The sequence below is a fragment of the Phoca vitulina genome, unplaced genomic scaffold, assembly GCF_004348235.1.
Source record: "Phoca vitulina isolate PV1807 unplaced genomic scaffold, GSC_HSeal_1.0 scaffold54, whole genome shotgun sequence".
Classification (NCBI taxonomy): domain Eukaryota; kingdom Metazoa; phylum Chordata; class Mammalia; order Carnivora; family Phocidae; genus Phoca; species Phoca vitulina.
The window spans coordinates 9485528-9507594 of record NW_022589757.1 but is presented as its reverse complement, the minus strand read 5'-3'; the positions used below and the strand labels follow the sequence as shown (position 1 = coordinate 9507594).

At 37.3% G+C, this 22067-nt stretch overlaps 1 protein-coding gene across 4 annotated transcripts in view; it reads right to left on the bottom strand.

Annotated features, from left to right (window-relative positions):
- The window catches only part of CUNH1orf112 (chromosome unknown C1orf112 homolog), a 47833-nt gene that overhangs the window by 16861 nt on the left and 8905 nt on the right, over positions 1–22067 (bottom strand). For 2 of the 4 annotated variants that reach the window (XM_032389310.1, XM_032389311.1), the window contains 10 exons: positions 21018–21102; positions 18741–18879; positions 13557–13637; positions 12005–12069; positions 8436–8584; positions 8043–8172; positions 6737–6923; positions 5922–6004; positions 5519–5570; positions 4154–4243 (listed from right to left, as the gene is read on the bottom strand). In XM_032389310.1, the coding sequence (XP_032245201.1) occupies positions 4154–4243; positions 5519–5570; positions 5922–6004; positions 6737–6923; positions 8043–8172; positions 8436–8584; positions 12005–12069; positions 13557–13637; positions 18741–18879; positions 21018–21102 (1061 nt within the window). Of the gene's footprint in view, positions 1–4153; positions 4244–5518; positions 5571–5921; positions 6005–6736; positions 6924–8042; positions 8173–8435; positions 8585–12004; positions 12070–13556; positions 13638–18740; positions 18880–21017; positions 21103–22067 lie in introns of those variants that run through there. The other 2 variants (XR_004297615.1, XR_004297616.1) reach the window with 2 other exon arrangements.

The window sequence follows — 22067 nt, the reverse complement described above, 5'->3', positions numbered from 1 at the left end:
ATTATTTTTGCTGTTGTTGCATTTGTTTGCAAAATGAAAAACACAGTTTAAGTGGAACGTGATATAAAGACACTGAGAGGGCGCCTGGGTGGCTCAGATGGTTAAGCGTCTGCCTTCGGCTCAGGTCATGATCCCAGCGTCCTGGGATCGAGTCCCACATCAGGCTCCCTGCTCAGCGGGGAACCTGCTTCTCCCTCTGACCCTCTCCCTTCTCATGCTGTTTCTCTCTCGCTCGCTCTCTAAAAAATAAATAAATAAAATATTTAATAAAAAAAAAAAAAAAAAAAAAGACACTGAGAAATGTTAAAAATAATGCATTTCATTATTAGTCAATCAGCTATTTTATCCTGCTCTTATTATTTTCCTAAGAACTAGTGTGCTTGTGACCTTGTTCAGTTAAGTCCAAAGTAATATTCCAAAATATGCCAAAAGACTCATTTGGCTCGCCCTGGCGGCTGTTATCTCAGCTGACTAGAACAGAGGACCTAAAGAAAAAAGCAAAGGTCATCGGTTCGATTTTCCACCGGGCTAGCTGGCTCTGCTCTCGGACAACACACAGAATTGGTGTCACAAATCTAAGCCACCAGCCCAGAACAGTGTGGCTGGCAAATCCATTCTACTACTGAAATAATTCAAAGCCTTTGCCAAGTTAACAGAAAAACAGCACTGTTTTGTTAAAATGAGGCATCAGCAGATGGACTAAAAACAGAACACAAAGTTCTAAAAAAAAAGAACCAGTTAAAATGTTAGTTTCCAGTGGAAAAACAGAAAAAATAATAGTGTACTTAATTACTGAATTACATATAATTTAGGATATTTAAAACGGCCAGTGCTAATAACAGTTCATAAGGAGTGAATTATAAGTGAATAATCTGCAGAGAATTAGGACTTCTCTCCTTTAAATTGAGAAGAGAAGAAAAATACAACAGTGGGCTTAAAATGCAAATAATTATAGTACTTTTTACTTTACATAAAAATGGTAGCACAACTATCAGTGTACTTAAACCAGGTATATTAAATCCTTTCCTCTTAGGTAACCCTATACTACCATTTTAGCACTGGCCGTTTTAAATATTTAAAATTGTGTTGAGACCAGGGTTTTCAAACTCAGAATAGTAAATAGATCACTCTTTCTACATAACAAATTTGTCAACGCCTACCCTTTTATGTTGTCCAGGGGGTAATTATTTATAATTTCTATTTTGGAGAAGGAACTAGTTCATTCACTCATTGGATTTTATTATAAAGAAAGGTCATGTTCAACTGATGTTTATCAATTGGCACAATTCTCTTGGCTTTCCTGAAGCAGTTTGGTTTCCTGAATAAAGCTGCTTATTATAATAGACACATAGCTCATCAAGGGATCCATTTTTCTGGCTCTAACAGCTATTCCAGTAGATAGCCACACAATTTCTCCCTTGTTCGGACAGCTAAATATTTTCTGCTAACAAAATTTGAATATAAATGTAGTATATAAAACATAGGAAGGTTTCTTTGTCAAATTTAATACAGTGGGTTTTTTCTTAACATAGGAATTTTTTATTCATCAAGCGGATTTGGGATATTGTAATTTGAATTCTTATACTTCTAAAAAATTACATTACTATACTTCCTAAACTCATTCGGCTAAATGCCGTAAGCTGCTGTTTCTTCATCTGTAGATGAACGTAAGCCACGTATCCCACAAGGCTGACATAGGAACTCCAAGAACTGAAGTGCCTAGAACACAGCCCAGTCCATACTATTGTCTCAACAAAGGTCCGTTCCCTCCCTTCAAGAGGAGGGATCATGTCTTCAGGAAAAAGGAGAAAGAGCAGAGCCTAGCAGAAGAATGAACACTTGTGCAGTGCTCCCTTTGAGCAGCTTACATTCCAGGTCTCCCCAGGTCTCAGCCCTGCCGTCTAGGGAAGGTTAGTATCTCAGTTTTAGGATAAACTAACTCCCAAGGACTCCCAGACAAGAATTCAAATTTAGGTACATCCCTTTAAATTTTAGCACAGTAACTTGACCAGGAAATCAGTATTTGATTAACTGAAGGAAAAAATTAAAGGACACCCCTCAAAAATCTGTAACTTACATATCTGATAGCCTCAATTATTTGGAAAAACTCAGAAAATTGAGGAGTATCTAAGAGATCCCTAAACATAAACTAGAGTTTATTTATAACAAAGTTTCTAGATCTCACTTAGAGGTCATTCATTCTGAGTTGTATTATTCCAAAAGTTAAAATTTTACAACACTGGGAAAAGGATAATTTTATTTTCATTTAATAAATAAGAAAACTGAGGTTAAAAGACACTTTCCCTCCCAATCCCACTTCTTTAGGAAGGGCCTCTAAGTTAACAGGGCCTCTATGAAGGACAGTGTACCAGGAACCAGGGGCAAGAGCTTTGAGAGGAGAATAAAAGGTGCTAAAATTTGAAGGGACACAGAGTAGACAACTCTTCTGGAGTTTTGGAGGGGAGAACAGCAACCCTTACGTATTTTCTAGAGGGCTAGTAGGTTGGTCTGGTGTGCTTTCAGCATCGGAACCACTTGCAAGGAAGAGGGCTGGGAGGCTGGCATGGTTCCTCTGGTGCCTGGCTAACCTCTCTCGAGCAGAAAAGCAGACATGGACTTGAGGCACTCTCTTCAGAAATAACTCCCGGGGCTCCTGGGTGGCTCAGTCGGTTAATCGACCGACTCTTGATTTCAGCTCAGGACATGATCTCAGGGTTGTGAGATTGAGCCCCGTGTCAGAGTCTGCACTGGGCATGGAGCCTGCTTGAGATTCTCTCTCTCCCTCTGCCCCTCCTCCCCCTCTGCACACTTGCTCTCAAATAAATAAAAATAAAAGAAAGAAAGAACTCCCAATATTTACTGACCACCCTTCTAAGCATGGCTCTATGCTACGTATTTTGCATATATTACTTCTAAGTCCTTACAAAAGTTTTCAAAATAGTTAACACACGTCTGTCACTCTGTAGACAGGGAAACAGGTTCAGAAACTTTTCTGACGTCACAGTATGACAGGATTCAAACCAGAGGATTCAAACCCCCTTCACTAACCTAGTGGTTCCCAAGCTTGCAACCGTGTCAGAATCATGTAGGAATTTAACAACAATAAGACCAAAGGAAAATGACTGGGCCCCTCTGCCAGCCACCATGCCATAGCTACTCTACTCACAGGTAAAGGTCCAGGAACCTGTATTTTTTAAAAAGCTCCTAAAGCAGCTACCAAGTGACCAACCCAAGGGCTACACTGGGCTACAGAGGTTTCTGTGACCAGAGAGTCTCCTTTATCAGGGCAAAGCTTGGTTTCCTCACAATAGCAAACAACTAATAAGGCTCATCATACTTTCAATTTTCCCCAAAAAGTTCAACTTATTTACTGTAAAAAATAAGAGACATCATTAAGGGCATACATAAATAACATTCTAGCTCTTCAAAATAAGTTAAAAGGGGCAGGCATATAGAACCTTCTCGTGTCAAGTATCTTAAAGGTATGAGAAACAAGGGGAGAGATATAGTTCAGGAAGACAACGACTGTAACTTGCAGCAAAGAGTGACAAAGACTCTCCAATGACCAAACTTTAGTCAGGCTCTTCTTCCAAGGCCTCTTCTCAACTAGTGTTGCGCATGGGATTGTGTCCATCCTTGGGCCTGCATCATCCAGTTTTAGCAAGAACTCTGCTTGCTGAGTCAATCTAGAAAGCACCCCTCTGTCTTGGTATTTGATCACCTTGGTCTGTGTTCAGCAAGAATCTTACTTGTCAGTTTAGCAAGAACCACCTCCTTACCCCTGACATTTTCCTCTTAGTAATTTTCATCCACTGACCTACACCTTGCTCCTTCATTGTGACAAGTCCCTACTAGGCTATGCTATATTCAGACTTGAGCCCAGTTCTACACTGAGGCCTCTTTTCCCCTACAGCAACAATCTCCAGAATAAAACCCACTTTTATCACTTTAACTACTATATGGCTCTGGTTTTTCTTTAACAACATCAAAATCTAAACCTATCTAAAAGCAATAAGCAAAGCTATTAGTAAGTCAAAAATTTATGCTCAGATCATATCAACATTTAAAAAATGGGACAGTGGGAAGCCTTCAAAGAGTCTGAATCCATTTCTCAGCAGCTGCTCAAAGACAGTGACTAAGATGATATCCTTGCCTGTTGGAGCGGGGCCATGAAGAAGAAGAGTCGCCTCAATAGTACTGATAGGTTGGTGAGCTGATAACATTCTCCGGGGCAAGATTTTATCTGAGAAAAGACAGGAGAGGAGAGACTGATTTAAAATCATGGCTTTTATAAGCTTTTATATGCTAAAATAAACAGTAGCTCTTTCTGGGACATAAGATTATAAGTAATTTAGATTTTTTAATTTAGAGCTTTTCTTTAATTTTTCTTCCATTAACCTAGATTACTTTTATAATGAGAAAGCAATTTTGACATTGTATTTATAAACAACCCTCTGGAATTTCTATTTTTAATTACCATTTGGATGGTAACTTGGTATGTTAATCTTCCTACTCAAAGACAATTCATGGAATTTTTTTTAAGATCTAAGTACAATATTGCAGAAGTGGATATAACTTTAGATATTAGTTCCATTAAAGATTTAATGAGCTCAATTTTCTGGAGATCAATTCCTATCATAATACACGAGGAGAGCTTTTACTTAATTAAACGAATGCTTTTATTTGAAGAAGATAATCTAACATAAAAATTACTTTGGATCTGTCTTGTGCAAACATGTTAAGGATTCAGAAGTGGGTACGTGCTCTAGACGATTAGCCATGGAGACTACGTGCCGGCTGTGAAGTTATTACGCACTTCCCTGGCTTTAGTCTATAACGTCTTTAAACAGCAAACTAAGAAATGTATGACATAATAGCTACTCAGAAACAAAAGACACATGGACCCACATGAGATCTTTATCAAAGGCCAGGGACAAAAAACCGAAAACAACATGACCATATTGTATGGAATATACCAAACATCTCAGAATTTAAAAGCAAAGAAAGGTCAACATTGAAAAGATTAAAATAAATCATCACTAAGTCATTTTCTCTTTGTAGCCATTCATAAGCATGACTTCTTTCCCCAAAGGCATCAATCACTGTCACATTTAGTCCCTCTCAAATCATTCTGAGAAAACAAAATCAAGAGGCAGCTTGTCTAAGTCACTTTAAACAGAGAAAGAAAGAAAAAACAACCCAGTAATCAATATTACAACTCTCTTATTTTCTACTATGCATTCAATCTTAAATTTACTCTCCATTAACCTAGTCTTTCTTATCTAGAACAATTAACAGAACTCTGTAAGATTTCAACAATATGAAACAATTTCCCCAGTTTGACAGTTTCTAGCACATCTTTCTCAATAGCATTAGCATTAAGACACAGCAAAGAAAATGTCGAAAGAATTTAGCTACCTACTATCTCTCCTTTTGACATTCACATTCTTCAAGATTATCATATCCCTAAAGGAACTGCTTGGAAAGTGAGTGTTTTAGACCTTGTAATTGTACTCACCAGATGAGCCACTACGGTGACATGGTGTGCACAGAGTTCAGCAGTCCCATATCTGTGATATAAAAGAAGATTATCTTTCCGAAATAATTTTTACAACTGTTCAGAAAAGCAAGGAGATGAGCTTCCAAAAAGCACTAAATATTCTAAGCTGTAATTTCTCCATGGCCAAGGAATACCACAATATACAAAACTACCTAAGCAACAGTTATCTACTGACTTGAACCGTAGAAAGAAAGAGGGAGGCTGGTTCCCGATTTAGTGCTATGATATCAAATCAAACCATGTTGGGGAGCTACTAAAGGATTATCAAGACAGAATTTTTCTATAAACTTACAAGTATAACATCATTTACTATCAGTTACTACTATAAATCAATCCAAAAACCAAAAAAAGTACATTGTACCGGGAAAGGAAGCACCATGCATCCATAGCTAACAAAGAGGTGATCATATTAGCACTAAGCACAGCATTCAACAGAGCAACATCCTAATGAAAAACAGAAAGTTCATGATACATTATTATTATTACATTTCTCAAAATAAAACAAAACACCATCACAATCCAAATAACAACAGATCCTCAGTGGGAAGGCTCAACTTTCTGAAAGAGTATCTGAAAGAGCCTGTAACACCATTCCCTCCACATTTACTGAGCACCTACTATATATTAAGCATTGTGCTGGGCTATGGAGATTCAAGTGATTTTAAATGTGGTAGCTCAATCATTAGGATCCACAAAGATCTTAACCACTGTAAAATATCTTAAAGGATATTGATCCTTATGTAAATTCTAAGAATTTTTTCCCTACAATTTTCTCAACATCTTTTCTACTTTAATTCCATTAAAAAAAAATCAACATTATGCCTAAGATCTATAGGAGATTTGGTGCTACAATCTACTATTTACTTCTCCTCTTTATGAAATTGAATCAGGTAACATCCTAACACTTTTCCTCTTTTCACTCTATCTTTCCATATCTTGCCATCCAAAATGCTTTCTCAAATGTTTTAGCTAGCCATTACATCTGAGTACTGCAAGACTCTAGGATTACCATTTCCTAAGATATAACTGAATTAAAAGATAAAATGTGCAAATTGAGAGAATGACATTCAAAAAGAATACACATTAACTAGTCTTTCTTCTGTATATAAATCAAAATTTCAATGAAAAGAAAGCATAGGGGTAACCTCAGTTTAGCCCAGCAGGTAACAAACTTACCAGTTCAGGGAACAATGAGGGATGAAAGGAGGCGATAAAAGTACATAGATGAACACAAACATGCTGATACAAGGTGACAGCAATTTCCACTTGCCCTTTACTCTTTACTCCTTGTAAATGAATAGGCAGAGAGAGTTCACCAGCACACTGCTCAAAACTGCAGAAAACGGCTTTGAATAGAGATACCCTGCAGGGAAATGGAGAACACTGAACCCAACAATCTTTACATTTAACATTTAGAAGGTATAATAATAATATGGCATATGGAGGGTTATTTTCCCAAAGCAAAATGTCTCAAGAGGTATATATCAACGACAGTTTCCAATATGTGTGAATATGTAACCATAAAAATAAAATATAGTCACTGTTAGAGAAATTCCTCAAAGGAGAATTTTCCTGTACCTTTTTTTTTTTAATCATTTACCAAGTGTTTATCATAGTACTGAACTACACAGTCAAAGACAAAATTCATCAAGGAACATGAAATTTAAATATACATTAGGTATTATATAGAAAATAGAAAATAGGTGTAAGTCAGACAGAGAGGGGTCACTTTAAGATTGAAATCGTTTAAGAAATCTTCATAGAGGATTTAAATAACAAATTAGAAATCGGCAAAATATAAACAAGCAAAGATGACAAAGCATGAGGAGAAGGCAGGTGTGAACAGCCAGTCTGACCAAAGCGAGGCGTGTGTGCAGAAAACGAGCACACGAGTGACAGGACGAGGAGCAACACTGGAGAGCGGTGGCAGAGGGACGGACTTGGAGCGCAGAGCTGGGCCAGCCAGCGTCGGGCTTGCATGTCTGAGCAGGGAGGGGCAGGAGCTGGGCTCCAGGAGATGACCTGCTACTGCACACAGAAGGCGCTTAAGGAAAGGGTGAATGCTACAGCCCAGCAATCACACATGCAGTAAGATGCTGCAGACTGGTAGTGGTGAGGAGAATGAATACGAGAGAAATTTCCCAGGAGAAAACTTACAGAATCCAGCATTCTATTTATCAGAGCTCATCTTGAAATGTTAGTAAATACATCTACCCTACTACACTCAACGTTTATAACATGAAGTCTTAGGCAAAAGCTTCTAAAACACCAAACAAAATTAAAATATTTTTAGCATCTGTTATAGATTTATATAATTTTTAACTGTATTTATAAAGTAACAATAAATATGAGGTCTACACAGGAATTATTAACTAGAATATCTGATGTAACCAAAAACTTAAATTTCAAGATCATTCCAAATGACAGGGCATTCTAAACCATCTGTAAGACGACTGGGTAGAAACACCACCACGTTCGCTACCTGGTTGTAGCTTCTGAGAGCCAGCTCTCTGTGCACCACAGGGCCTGCACATCCTCAGGCTGAGACGGCAGCTTATCCATGATGACAACCAGCAGAAGACACTGTGGGAACTGTAGTTCACATGGCAGCTCTTACAGGTAACAAAAACATATTCATTACATTACAACAACTTGGTAAAAATATACTCTCCATATTTTCAACAGAAATCTGATTGTGATGTGTAAAGAAGTCAGAGACATAACTGTTTTCTTGGAATGTATTTTTCATTTAAAGAAAAATAGAAGGAATTTTAAATAAAATCTTTAAAAAGGATAATTAAGTAAGGGAAATAACCCTGTCTTAACAAGTCAGAATTATTAGATGATTTAAAATTAAATCTGTATTGAAGCTTACCTAATTTACCATCCAAAACCACTTGCACGAAAGGTTGGAATGTGAGAAGCTGACTGATGAGTGGATCCAGTGTAACTAGGAAAGTGCCTGCTATTTCCTCCTGTTGTGCTTTAGAGATCCTGGCAGCATACAGACTTGGAGGAAACTTACTGGAAAGGGAGGGGAAAAAATTCATCCATTAACAGGTATCTTCTAATTTTAGGTAGACTGATGTTCTTCCAAAAGTGAAAATATGTAAAAAATACATAGCATGTATTTTATAAAACAAAATTCTAAGTACTAAATTGATACCACATTATATGAAGGCCTCCAAACTAAATAACATGACTATAATTCCACAAAATTAAAAGTTTATAATCTTAGAGAAATTTTTGGTATTGTTTTGATGCATTTTAATACCATTTTGACAGCAGTGTACTTAAAAAAAGACCATGAAGCGGTGCCACCTGGGTGGCTCAGTTGGTTAAGTGTCCGACTCTTGATTTCGGCTCAGGTCATGATCTCAGGGTCCTGGGATCAAATCCCATGTTGGGCTCCATACTCAAGAGAGGGTCTGCTGGAGATTTTCTCTCTCTCCCTCTGCCCCTCTACCTGCTTTCTCGCTCTCTAAAATAAAAATGAATCATCTTAAAAAAAAAAAAGACCATGAAAATATGAATATCTAAATAACAAGTAAAAACATTATATATAGAAAGATATTTCTGATAAATTCTGGCTCAGTCGCTTCTATTAGAAGTTGTTTTAAAATAAAGCAGAATGCTGAATTTACTATGAATTAATGCTCAGAAACAAGGGCTTTGCAAGAATTAAACTGTATACTAGTCCTGAAGGAAAATGCAAAGACTTTTTCATGGAAGATGTCTCAGTAAATAGAGTTGAAACGAAACTTGAGTCAAACCTATGTGAAGTAAGTAAGATGTGTGTATTCGGTACTTTCTGCCATGTTATTTTAATTGAGGATATTTAATTTGTTATTTAACTTGAGGATACCTGAGAAAAGCCTGTCTAGCAAGGGATAACAGCATTTAAAGGGATGCACTTAAGAGAAACACTTGAGGCCTTTGTAGTGTGATGGAAAAAGCAACAGTCTGTCAGTTATTAGTTGCGTGACTTTGGTTCATTCCTTTGACCTCCTTGATTCTTCATTTGTGACGTTGATTCAGAGTTGCTGTAAGAATTAAGTTATAAGTAAGGTAAAAGATTTATATAAATAAGATACAGGTAATGAGACTCGATAGACTTGAACTAAAGCTACTAAGCATCAAAGCAAATATTAGTTTTTCAATCAAATGGTGTATTTTTAATTTAGGTTGACAAGTGTTTATTAAATGCCTGTGTCTACGTGCCATGCACTGTTCCAGGAGCAGGTAATAAAGTCGTAAACAGAATGTACAAGGTCACTGCCTTTATAAAGTTCACATGCTAATGAAGGGGGGCAGTTAGCAAACAAGTAAGCAAGTAAGACCTTAATATAAGAGATGTTAGTAAGTGCCATGGAGAAAAAAATAAAACAAGGTTAAGGTGGACAAGAAATTCTACTGAATTGTTTGAATACTGAATCATTTGTGGGTTTGTACAGAGAAGTTCCATGATCTCATTGATGTCTTATCACTCACTTTGACTACCGTATAGCCAATAGACTAGAGGAAGGCAAGGGAGGAGGCAGACAGTGGGTAGGATGCTCTCTGTGGAAACCCAGGCAAGAACACAGTAGTGGACAGCATCAGATGTGAGCAGTTCTAGTGGTGAGAACTGGCTGTGTTGGGTATGCATACACACCAAACACACACTGAGTATGTCTATTTATACTGGAGGTGATACTGATGATTTGCTAATGGATGACATGTGGATACAAGAACAAGGAAAATACATCAGAGATGATGGTAAGGTTTTTGGCCTGATCAATCTGAAGAATGGAGCTGCCATTTATTTATTTGGGGGGAAAGGGGAAGAGGGAGAGGGAGAGAGAATCTCAAGGAGACTCCCCACTGAGCACGGAGCCCGATGTGGGGCTCGATCTCACAATCCTGAGATCATGACCTGAGCCGAAACCAAGAGTCAGATGCTTAACCGAGCCACCCAGATGCTTGGAGTTACCATTTAAACTGAAATGAGGATTCTACTAGGGAAGCAGATTTTGTGGGGGGGTGGAGATGGAATGGGTGGGAATCAAGAGTTTGGTCTGGGTGAATGTCAGTGTAGACGCCCTGATGGCAGAATTACACATTAAAGGGGGAGACGAATTTAACATCGTGAGACAAAATGACCAGAAAGAGAGATCAATGAGGCCTGAGGACTAGCCACTGAGGCACACCCAACTTCAGCTGGGGAGACAAGGAACCTGCTAAGGAGAAGCAGCCAGTGAGGTTAGAAGAGAGTAAGAGGGAGAGGTATCCTAGAAGCCAATAGAAGAAAGAGTTCAAGAGGAAGGATCAAGTGCTGGCAGACAGGTTACATAAGATGAGGCTGAAAACCAACCACTGGATACAGCAATGTGGATGTTACTGGTGACCTTGACAAGAGCTGTTTTGGTGAAGTGGTGGAATGGAAAGCCTGATTAGAATGGTCTCAAGAAAAAAAGTATGGACAGTGGTAAAACAGACGACTCCTAGGAGTTTTGTTGTAAACAGAGGCAGAGAAGTGGGAAGGCATTTGGAGGAGGATATGGAACTGAGAGGTTTTGTTTTGTATTCTTATGATGGGAAAGGTAATAGCATGCTGGTATACTAACGAGAAAGACCCCCATAGGGAGGGAAGATTAGTGATGAAAGAGAGAAAGGGAATGACTGCTAGAAAAAGGTCCCTAAGCACCTGAGGGCAGATGAACCAATGCACCCACAGAGAGGCCGGCCTCAGGCAGGCGCGCACAGAGAGCTCATTCACGGGAACAGGGAACACATGGACCAAGACACAGGTAGAACAGTCAACGTGTGGAGGAAGTCATGCTTCCATTTTTCTCAGTGACATACACAGTGAGGACATGAATTGACAATGGGGCATGGGGAGGAGGTGTTAGAGATGTGGGAAGTTGAAGGAGGGAGAGGTATGGAAAAAGTTGTCTAGGAGACTAGAGAGGACTGCTGGACAAATGAGAAGACAGAGTATTTTAGTGTCAATTGAGGGCTCCTTGGAAGTTAACTGTCAATTTCACATATCACTAGCCCCTATCTAAATTAGGACACTTTTCTGTAATTCACTTTTTTTTTTCTGAGATGGAGTTAACTACCACTCGACTTAAATCTCATATAAGTAAAATAAAAAGTTACAAAGATAAAAAAAATATATCTATGTATATATAACCTCTTTTTTTTTTTTGGCCTTTGGTATTTATCACCATACCAATTATTCATCACTCAGGTATAAGATACTAGTTAAGAATACAAGGATAAGTAAAACTCATATGGAATCTACTCTTTAAAAGCTTCCATCTTCAATTATTTTAAGCAGATAAAAATTTACTAAGACAGTAAAAAAATTACTCTCGTGTTTTATTTTAAATGGCATACACTTAACCTTTGCATGGTTCAAATGGCACTGTTACATTTTAATAATAATGGCATTCTTCTTACCTGTGTATCTGCAGATAAAGCTGGTGCAATGTACAGCAAGAATCAGAGAGTAAAGGAAGAAATTCCTAAAATAAAACAACTCTATTCATTCTTTGTATGCACTATGCTTTTCTAACCCATATCCTCCCACAAAGGCATGCAAAATAAAATAAAATCCTGGATATGCCACATTAAAAAAAAAAAAGAAGGTTCTTGCATGAGAATAAAAAGGAGGATAAGGCTAAGCACCTAATTTGCCACTAAAACTATCACCACAACCACAATTAGCAGCTATCACGTACTGAGTACCTACTAAGTACTCCCGTAGACATGAAGCAAATGACCTTAGGTATATCACTTTATTTCATTTTAGTCCTCTCAAAAATCTTATGACATATTATTATCACCATTTCACAGAATAGAAAGCTAAAGAATCAAGTAACTTGATCAAGTCACATAGCAAAAAACCAGTAAGGCTAGGATTCAAGTACTGCTGTGACTGCTCCATCATGGCTAGGCTATCTCTTAGGAAGTAAAATAAACAGTTCTTATTGTATTATAGGATATAGAAAAAAGCTGATGGTTAACTTTTAAAAAATCAAAGATTCCTCTGATAGAAAAGGACTGATTAAAAATGGCATAATTAGGCATAATTTTGCCTCCTACACACCAAACAAATGGGTATGGGTATGGTAACTCCCCATCAAGTGCCATTGGTGCCAGGACCCTCCCACCAACGGGCCTCTGCCACTGACGTACACGTCCTGCAAGCGCAGGGAGCCAGGGTTAGAGCAGCCAACTACGTAAGTGGCGGCTGCCCAGCAGGACCAGTTCGGGAGCACCCGAATAGGCTAGCAATGTGTCAGTAGTCAGTGTGCCTGCCACGGAATTTCGACTATAATAAAGTCATTGGAGATCCTTATCTTTTCCTCCAAAGGGAGGAAGACAAGGTTAAAGACAAATCCAACTGGGACAGAGTTTTTTTTTAGTCACCAATATGTATTACTAATGATATTTCTTTGGCTGTTATAAGTATTCTCTGCTCTTCTCTCCAAATAATCTGCCTTGATAACTTATCTACTCTATTCATATTTCTTCAATTATCACTGCTATCCTGATGACTCCCCAGTATGCAAGTCTTCTTAAAATTAGTATATAATTTTAAACCTTTGAACATTTCAACTATAATAATTAAAAAATTTAAAGATATGGTAGAAGTAATTTATAAACAGTATTCAAAGTCAAACTGAATTATCATCTGAAAATTGACTTGCGCTTATAGAAGTAATTTTATTTATATTTATTTATATTTATAAAATAAAATTATTTATACTTAAAGAAATAATTTTTCCAGAGAATTTCATAAAAATAATAACATGATGATGGTAGCAACTTAAGTATTTAAGTTGCTACCATTAAATGCTCAACATTTAATATTTAAAAAAGAAACCTATAAAATATATTCCTGACAAAATAACTTCAGAAGATTGTTTTTGGCAGTAATGACAAAAGCAGGACAATTTATAACTTATTGTGGATTTCACATTTACAAATTATAAAAAATAAGCCTTACCTTGGTATAGTGCAAAAGAGAGTTGGCAAAGAAACGACACAATTTGAGTGTTTTCTGAAATAATCTATATTCAGCATTATCCTGTTCCAAAAAAGGAAAGAAGAAAGCATAATAAATAAGAATATGAAATCAGCTAAACTTGTAAATGAGACAATATTTTCTAAAAAGATCTCTTAATAAACAGAGTATACACATTTTCCAAGCAAACATAATTCTTCTCTGAATTGTTGTTATAAGCAACACAAACACTAAATGACAGAGATTTTTCAAAAAATTAAACTCTAAAGAAATTTTAAGTTATACAGCAAAAGAGGTAGGTGATCATTCCTGGTTGATCTGAAAGTTAAAGAAATTTAAATACCTTATTGCTCTTTGCTATATGGAGACCAACAAATGGTCAAAAGAAAAAGTCTCAAATCAATACAAGAATGAGATATGAAAGAAAACAGGGAAAAGGTATGAGAAGGCAGTTCACAGAAAATACAAATTGTCAATAAACTAATACTGAAAAAATTCAAATTATAACCTAATTACGTATCTTTTGAGGGAAAAGGGGGGAGGGCTTTTTAATTAGCAAGTATGAAAAAAAACTGGTAATATCCCAAAGTAGCTGAAGAAGTGGGGTAATAGGCACTTTGTTTTACCATTCCTGGGAGCAGAAGATAATATACTCCTTGCATTATAATTAAAAACTAAAGTGTTGAATCCCCTTGATCCAGTAGCAGTTCCACTTATGGAAATATATCCTATAGAAATACTAGCTAGCACAGAAATGCAATGCAACATTTCTATATAGTGAAAACTGAAATGAATGAAGTATCCGTCAACAAATTCAAGGTATTTTCATAAACTGTAATCACAACAGAACTATTAAAAAGAATTGGGTAGATTTATCTTCACAGACACAGAAAGCCCTAAGATAATTCAGTAAAAAATCAAGCTGCAAAACAATATGTATATAATCCTCTTATTATTTAAAAGTGTGTGTTGTGAGGGGTACCTGGGTGGCTCAGTCAGTTAAGCGGCTACCTTCGGCTCAGGTCATGATCCCAGGGTCCTGGGATTGAGCACCACGTCAGGCTCCCTGCTCAGCGGGGAGCCTGCTTCTCCCTCTCCCTCTGCCTGCCTCTCTGCCTACTTGTGCTCTCTATCTCTGTCAAATAAATAAATAAAATCTTTAAAAAAATAAATAAATAAAAGTCTGTGTTGTGTTAATATTTGCTTCCTAACCCCACAAAAATAAGTCAAAACTTGACCCGTAGCTCTCTCTAGAAAATAAAAGTAGGATTTCACTTTCCATGTTAAATATTTCTGTAATGTGTGAGGGTTTTGTGAGTATGTATTACATTTGTAAACTGATAGAACAGTGGCTGTGTGTATGCAGGGGAGGTAGAGACTGGAGTCATCCTACCTGGATTGAAATCCCGGCCCTACTACAACTACTACATACCTTGGGAAAGTTATTAAACCTCTCTATAAGATTGCAATGTGTGGCTTATACTACCGTTTATTGTGAGGTTTAAAGTGTCTGATACTTAGGCACCTAAACTCAATAAATGTGGGTTGTTTTGTCACTCCAATATGCTAATACACACCATAATCCAAAAAGCTTAAATCAGTACCATAAAATTAAGTCAAATAGATACCTTACTGTCTTTTATTAGGAGAATAATTTCATATGAAATAACATATCTTAGCTTTAATGTTAACTGACTATGATTTCTTTCCAATATAGCAAAATCTTAAATAATCCAATCAAAACAGAACTGGATGATCCATTAATTAAATATGACCATTTTGACCTTTACTAACAATATTTGGAAACAGTTAATTTCCTCACCAGAAATAGTTTAGATGAAAATTCACCTTCTCTGATAATAATAAACATGAATTTTCTTATAGAGTGCTGCAGAAGCTTAAAAGTACAGAGATTAAAGATGAATCTACACTGACCGTATAATATACTCAGTAAGAAATCTTAGGCTTAGATGTCATATCACAAGAAATCTTCCCTGACTTCATGATTGGATTCCTACCTTTACTCCCATTAGCCAACATCCAGTTCTCCAAAGATCACACCATTCTCTAACTACCTGTTTATTTTTCTCCCAGCCTAGACTGTAAATGGTTGAGGGCAGAAAATTTTACTTACACAGAATAAGAACTCTGGAAATGCTTATTAAATGAATGGCTCATTCATAATGGCTCATTCAAAGGAAAATTGCACAAGGTTTGGTTGAAGGATCTAGTTTTACTTCATTACTAAGCATACTGATTAAATCTAGAGCTTTTATTTTGACATTTTCAAAAATCAAGTGTATAATTTATAATCCCATCTTGATATACTGAATAATTTAAAACAGAAAGTATGTAGGGGTACCTGGGTGGTTTAGTCAGTTAAGCGTCTGCCTTTGGCTTGGGTCATGATCTGGGGGTCCTGGAATTGAGCCCCACATCGGGCTCTCTGCTAACCAGGGAGCCTGCTTCCCCCTCTTCCTCTCTGTGCACGTGCTCTCTCTCTCTCAAATAAATCTTTTAAAAAATTTTATATTTATATATTTATAATAAGCTATATATTTATGTAGAAAAGTATATGTTTATTTTCTAAATATCAATTTCTACAAGCATTATATGAACAAAGGTAACAATTACAGTGGAAATTAAATTTATATTAATTGCCCTACAAATAAATTTCCCTTTTTTTTTTTTAAGATTTTATTTATTTATTTGAGAGAGAGAGAGACAGCGAGAGAAGGAATACAAACAAGAGGAGTGGGAGAGGGAGAAGCAGGCTTCCTGCTGAGCAGGGAGCCCGATGTGGGGCTCGATCCCAGGATCCTGGGATCATGACCTGAGCCGAAGGCAGACGTTTAACCGACTGATCACCCAGGCACCCCAAATTTCCTTATCTTTATAGAAAAACTGAATCACTGGTGGTTAAAAAACTGTATGTTAAAAAACCCAATACAATATTCTCTTTTTGAAACCAGTTTCAAAACTTAACAGAGAATAAATGTCAATCTCAGAGCTGCTAAAGGTTGAATTGTATCTCCCAAAAAGATATGTTATAGTCTTAATCCCCGGTACCTCAGAATGTAACTTTATTTGGAAATAGGGTCATCACAGATATAATTATTTAGGTAGCAGCTACACTGGAGCAGGGTATACCCTCACTTCAGTACAACTGGTGTCCTTATAAGAAGATGATGGGAAGACGCAGGGAGAGAAAAGCACATGATGATGGAGGCAGAGAATGGAGTTCTCCAGCTGTAAGCCAAGGGATGCCAGGGACACCAGAAACTAACAGAATGGCATGGAGCAGACTCTACCCTACAGCTTTAAAAGAACATGGTCCTCCTGAGACATTTCAGATTTCTCTCCTCTAAACTGCGGGAGAATAAATTCTGTTGTTTTAAGGCACACAGTTTGTGGTAATTTCTTATGGCAGCCCTAGGAACCTAATACAGGGATTGATACATCTGTATGCTTTCATACTTAGCATATTAGCTATTAAATCTGGTGGTTTTATTTTGATGTTTTTGAAAACAAAGTGAGAAAACTTTGCTTGGAAGACTTTTAAAAAAATGGTTTGATTCCTCAATAAATATCAATAGTGAACAGCAGAGGGCGCTGTGACTCAGAATTTAGAGTTCAGAAAGGAGAAACCAAACAGACCATCTCAAAGCTCCATTTTAGGCAACGGACTGTGAGTAGTGCTAGTCACTTTACCAGTCCCAAATTTTCACAGGGAAAAACATTAAACAGTTAGAAAAGTTTATAATGTAAATTCTTTGATTTCTGCATACAAGCGGTTTATATAAACTGAACTTTGTGTACAGCCACCCTGGTCAGGCACCCTCAGGACTTCTCCTTTCTCTTGCACTATACTGTTGCTTGGGCTCGCCCCATGTGTCTCCCGTCCGAATCTCTTCTAATCTTCCTCTCCCAGCACTCCCTGGAGAGTCTGTGGGCTCAAGTTAAGCAAGAAGGAAACTGGGAAAAGAGGAAGTTAGGATTGAGGATACAGATGTATAGGATTGAAGTGGAGAAGGAACAACCTTCCTGCCAGGACACAAGATACTCAGCCAAATGCCTCCTTCTTCCAGGAGGGTGAGGGGACTGCAAGGAGACCAATGGAAGGAAGTGGGGATGGAAAAGAAAAGGGGAAGAGAAAGGATGTAAGGGGAGAACAGATAAGAGAAAAAGAAGAGAAACAAGAAGGAAAAGGTTAGCCCCTTCCTAAAGCTACTCCTCAGTTCCTTTTTACCCACTTCAGAACTGCTTTTCAAATTTCCATCCTCCCCATGGATCAGTCCTTCCAGATCAGCTCTGCCCCAGGAGTTGCAACCAGTCTTTAGGAAAGGGAGGAACCCTTACACATCCACCCCCCAGCTGCTGGGTGGGGAAGAGCCCAGATACAAAGGAATTGCCTGTAGCCGCTAGCAAGTTCACAATGCGAAGGGAGGTTACAGGAGAAATATTTCATTCATTTTCCATTGAAATTACTACATACAACTCTTAGGTCCTGAGTACTATTAATGCTATAATTTAGGGCCATTATGAGTTAAATAAAACTTAAAGGGCTAGTCTGAGAACAAAAGGCACTATGTATAAAATTGTTATAGGGAAATAAACTATTAATTCCCAATAAACTTGTTATAAATTTTTATAATACGTTTCATAAATGGGATGCCAATTCAACACTATAACTTTCTGAAATCAAAATAAATGTAAGTAAGTGCGCATCAATTTGAGAACACTGATACATACACACAGTTACATATACCATCACTACAGGTTGCAACAGATTGGTGAAGAACAGGCCAACTGTGGCTATATCAGACAACCTTAGATAAATAAAGGACTAAGGAGTTAGATTTTTGACCTAGGGTAGAAAAGAATGAAAGGATTCTGAGGAGAATGCTTCATAAACATGCCCCCTCACATAAAAAGAGGGGTGGGCAGGAGACAGCTAGTTTCTAGAGGGAATAAGAGCAGGTAGGAGTCTAATGCAATGTTTGGGGTGAAAAGTAATTATGGGCTGTAAATAATCTTAGATTGAAAAAACAACAACAAAAAATTAGAACCCTTTTAGGTAAACTGATCCACAGATTCAAATGAGATTTAGTAACTGCTAAATGCATAAAGAGCTACTGTTCAATGTGCTATTAGACCATACTTTACCTGTGCATCTGACTGTGTCATCTGCTCAGCTAACTGTAAACAAGAATGGAAGGAAAAAAGAATGTCTTCACACAAGCTGGTGATTATATCTCTGTGTTTCAGCTGACTCTTTATAACCGACTGATGCTTAAGGCTCTGCCTAAATGAATAAAAAGAATACAATCACAAGTAACACATCAAGTAACACAGGACCATAAAAATACGACTTGAAGTAACATGTAAAAATCACAATGCATCATATATATTAGACATGACATAATTAAGACATGATGATATCACCTCTGAAGCTGTCATGTTAGCTTATTAAGTGGCTAACTTTTTACTTCTCCTTATAAAATATTAATTGAACTCTTACTAACGTTCCAGGTATTCTGCTAGGCCCTAGGGATGGAGAAGTGAAAGAAGTCACTCTCTGCTTTGTCTGCATGGAACTTCTGGTCTAGTACAAGAGAGAACATTAAATAATTTTAAGAATAATTAATTACAGTTGTAATAAATGCTAAGCTAGAAAACTCCAGGATGCTACAGCAGAGAGATCTAAAATAACTTATTCTCAGGGTAAGAATATCAAAGAACACTATCACGAGGATGTAACACTTAAGCTGAGAACTGAAAGATAAGCAGGAGTCAGCAAGGTGTAGAATATGGAGAGGGGCATCCCAGGCAGAGGGAAAGAGTGGTGAGAAGGCCCTGGGATAGTAGAGTCTGAGGAACTAAGAGCAGGGAGAGAGCAGCAAAGATGGGCTGGTGAAGAAGGCAGAGGCCAGAGAGGATTAGGTTGTAACTCTTAGTAAAATGGGATGGATTTTAAGCAGTAGAGTGACATGCTCTAATTGACATTTTCAAAAGATCAGACTGAACACTGACTAGCAAATGAATTGGAAGAGGACAAGAACAGAACACATTCAATGGTAATGATGGTGACGTGGTAATTCACTGGGCACTCACTACATGCCATGCAGAGTTCTTAGCATTTCATATCGATAAACTCAATTAATTCTCACTATAAACCCACCAAGAGACATGTGGGTGGCTCAGTTGGTTAAGAGTCTGCCTTTGGCTCAGGTCATGATCTCGGGGTCCTGGGATTGAGTCCTGCATTGGGCTCCCTGCTTAGTGGGGAATCTGCTTCTCCCTTTCTCTGTGCCCCTTCCCCCGGCTTGTGCTCTCTCTCTCTCTCTCTCAAATAAATAAATAAAATCTTTTTAAAAAAATAAATAAAATAAACCCACCTAGAAAGTGCCATTTTAATTACTCCCATTTTTGGATAAGCAAATTAAGGGTCAGAGAAAATAACCGAATTTCCCAAGTGTTCAGGAAGAGTAAATGATTTCAAAATGAATTCAAGCACATGCAGAATGGCTCTGGGTTAACACTTTTAACCACTGCACTATTACTTGTTGACAAGTTAATGATATCCTGGTGGTGCAAGAAAAGCACCTAAGACCTAAAAATATTACATTGACCTTTAATTTTTATGCATGTATATAAAGCAGAGGTTCTTAGCCATTTTTACATCTCAAATCTACCTCTTCCCACCCCCAGGAATCTGATGAGCACTATGGGCACTCTCCCTGGCAAACTTTCATAATGCTCTAGCTAAAATTACTTTATAAATGGAATTAAACTTGAACAACTCAAAGGCATATAATAAAGGGATTATATTCAGCTCTAATTATAACTATTAATTTATCTAAGCCTGGAAATAAACACCTGATGGGTTAAATAACAGTAGTAGTAGGCAAGTGGTTAAGGCCCATGGCCCATTATTTCAAAAGTACTAGTGGGAGGCAAACCATAAGAGACTAATTCAAGGGAACAAACTGAGGGTTGCTGGAGGCGAGGTGGGTAGGGGATGGGCTAAATGGGTGATGGGCATTAAGGAGGGCACTTGTTACGAGCACTGGGCATCATGCAAGTGATGAATCACTAAATTCTACCCCTGAAATGAATAATACAATAATAATAATTTTTGTCCTTATACATTACTGTATGTTAACTGACCTGAATTTAAATATCTTGAAAAAGAAAAAAAAAGTTTTAGTAACAAAGTAGAGCTTCTTTTTTAAATTTTAGAAGCAGCAGAGTAAAGAAGTCCAATTTGGTTTGGGAGCTACATGTACAATATCTGGATTAATCAGACAGCAGTGTGAGGAAACATTTATACACACCCATACAAAATGTTTTAAATGCAATCTAAAAAACTTATGAATAATTTAGATTTTGGATATGGAAAATATATTACAAAAAGTAAAAAAGCAAAGGAAAAAAACTTACTTAATTATAAATTTCCAAGTATTGGCATGAAACGCATGGTCCATACTGGAAATAACAGAGCAGATATCCAACAATGAATGAATAACTACAAAAAAAGATAACAGAACTCTTAGGACATTCAAATGTCATATGGGGTGAGTTTCTCCTATATTTAAAACTATCTACTGATCAATTCTGACATTTATTAAAATAGGTAATGCAGTTAGAAAAAAACTTTTCAAAATAATTTTTAAAAATAAGTGTCATACTTTTGATTTATGGTTTTTACAAATTACAGAAAATTAATTTTTGATGTTTACACCTACCTAAATAAAACTAAATGACCTAAGTAAACTAAAATGTTCAGTAGAATAAAAGTTGTACCCTATTAAAATTGAAATATTCTATAGATATTCTAATCCAAAACGACAAAATAAGCAGCAAAGGAAAAGAATACCAAACAAGGAAGAATTAAAGCAAATTGGCACAGTATTTATGAAAGGCTTCTACTCTTTCATTTTATTTGTAAAAATGGCCAGTGACTTCCCTTTCTGTGTCCACACTCCTGGGCAGTTCCCTTCCACACTGATCTGGGGCTTAGTTATATGATTTGCTTAGGTCAACAGGATAATAATAACTATAAGGCCAGCAAAGACTTAAAAAGTGCTTGCACACTGGGGCTTGTCCTCTCCTGATGATAACCCTGAAGCCGTCATCAGGTGACCGAGCCCAGGCTAGCCTCCTGGATGATGTGCCACACGTGGCCAGCTCAGTGCTTCTGCCTCTGCCAACAGCCAGATGTGATGAGGTCACTGACTGCAAAAACACGAGTGAACAAGCAGTTGTACCATGGGGAGCAGAGAAAGCTGTCCCAGCTGAGCCCAGCCTAAACTGCTGACTCACAGAATCGTGAATAAATAAAGCAGTAGGTGTTTTAACCTGATAGATTTTGGGGTGGTTTTTACAGAGCAAGAGGTACCTGATATACTGCACAAAGCAAACTTAACTTTTATACAGAAACTATAAATGAAATTTTTGTCCTTATACATTACTGTTTTTCAAACTCTGGGT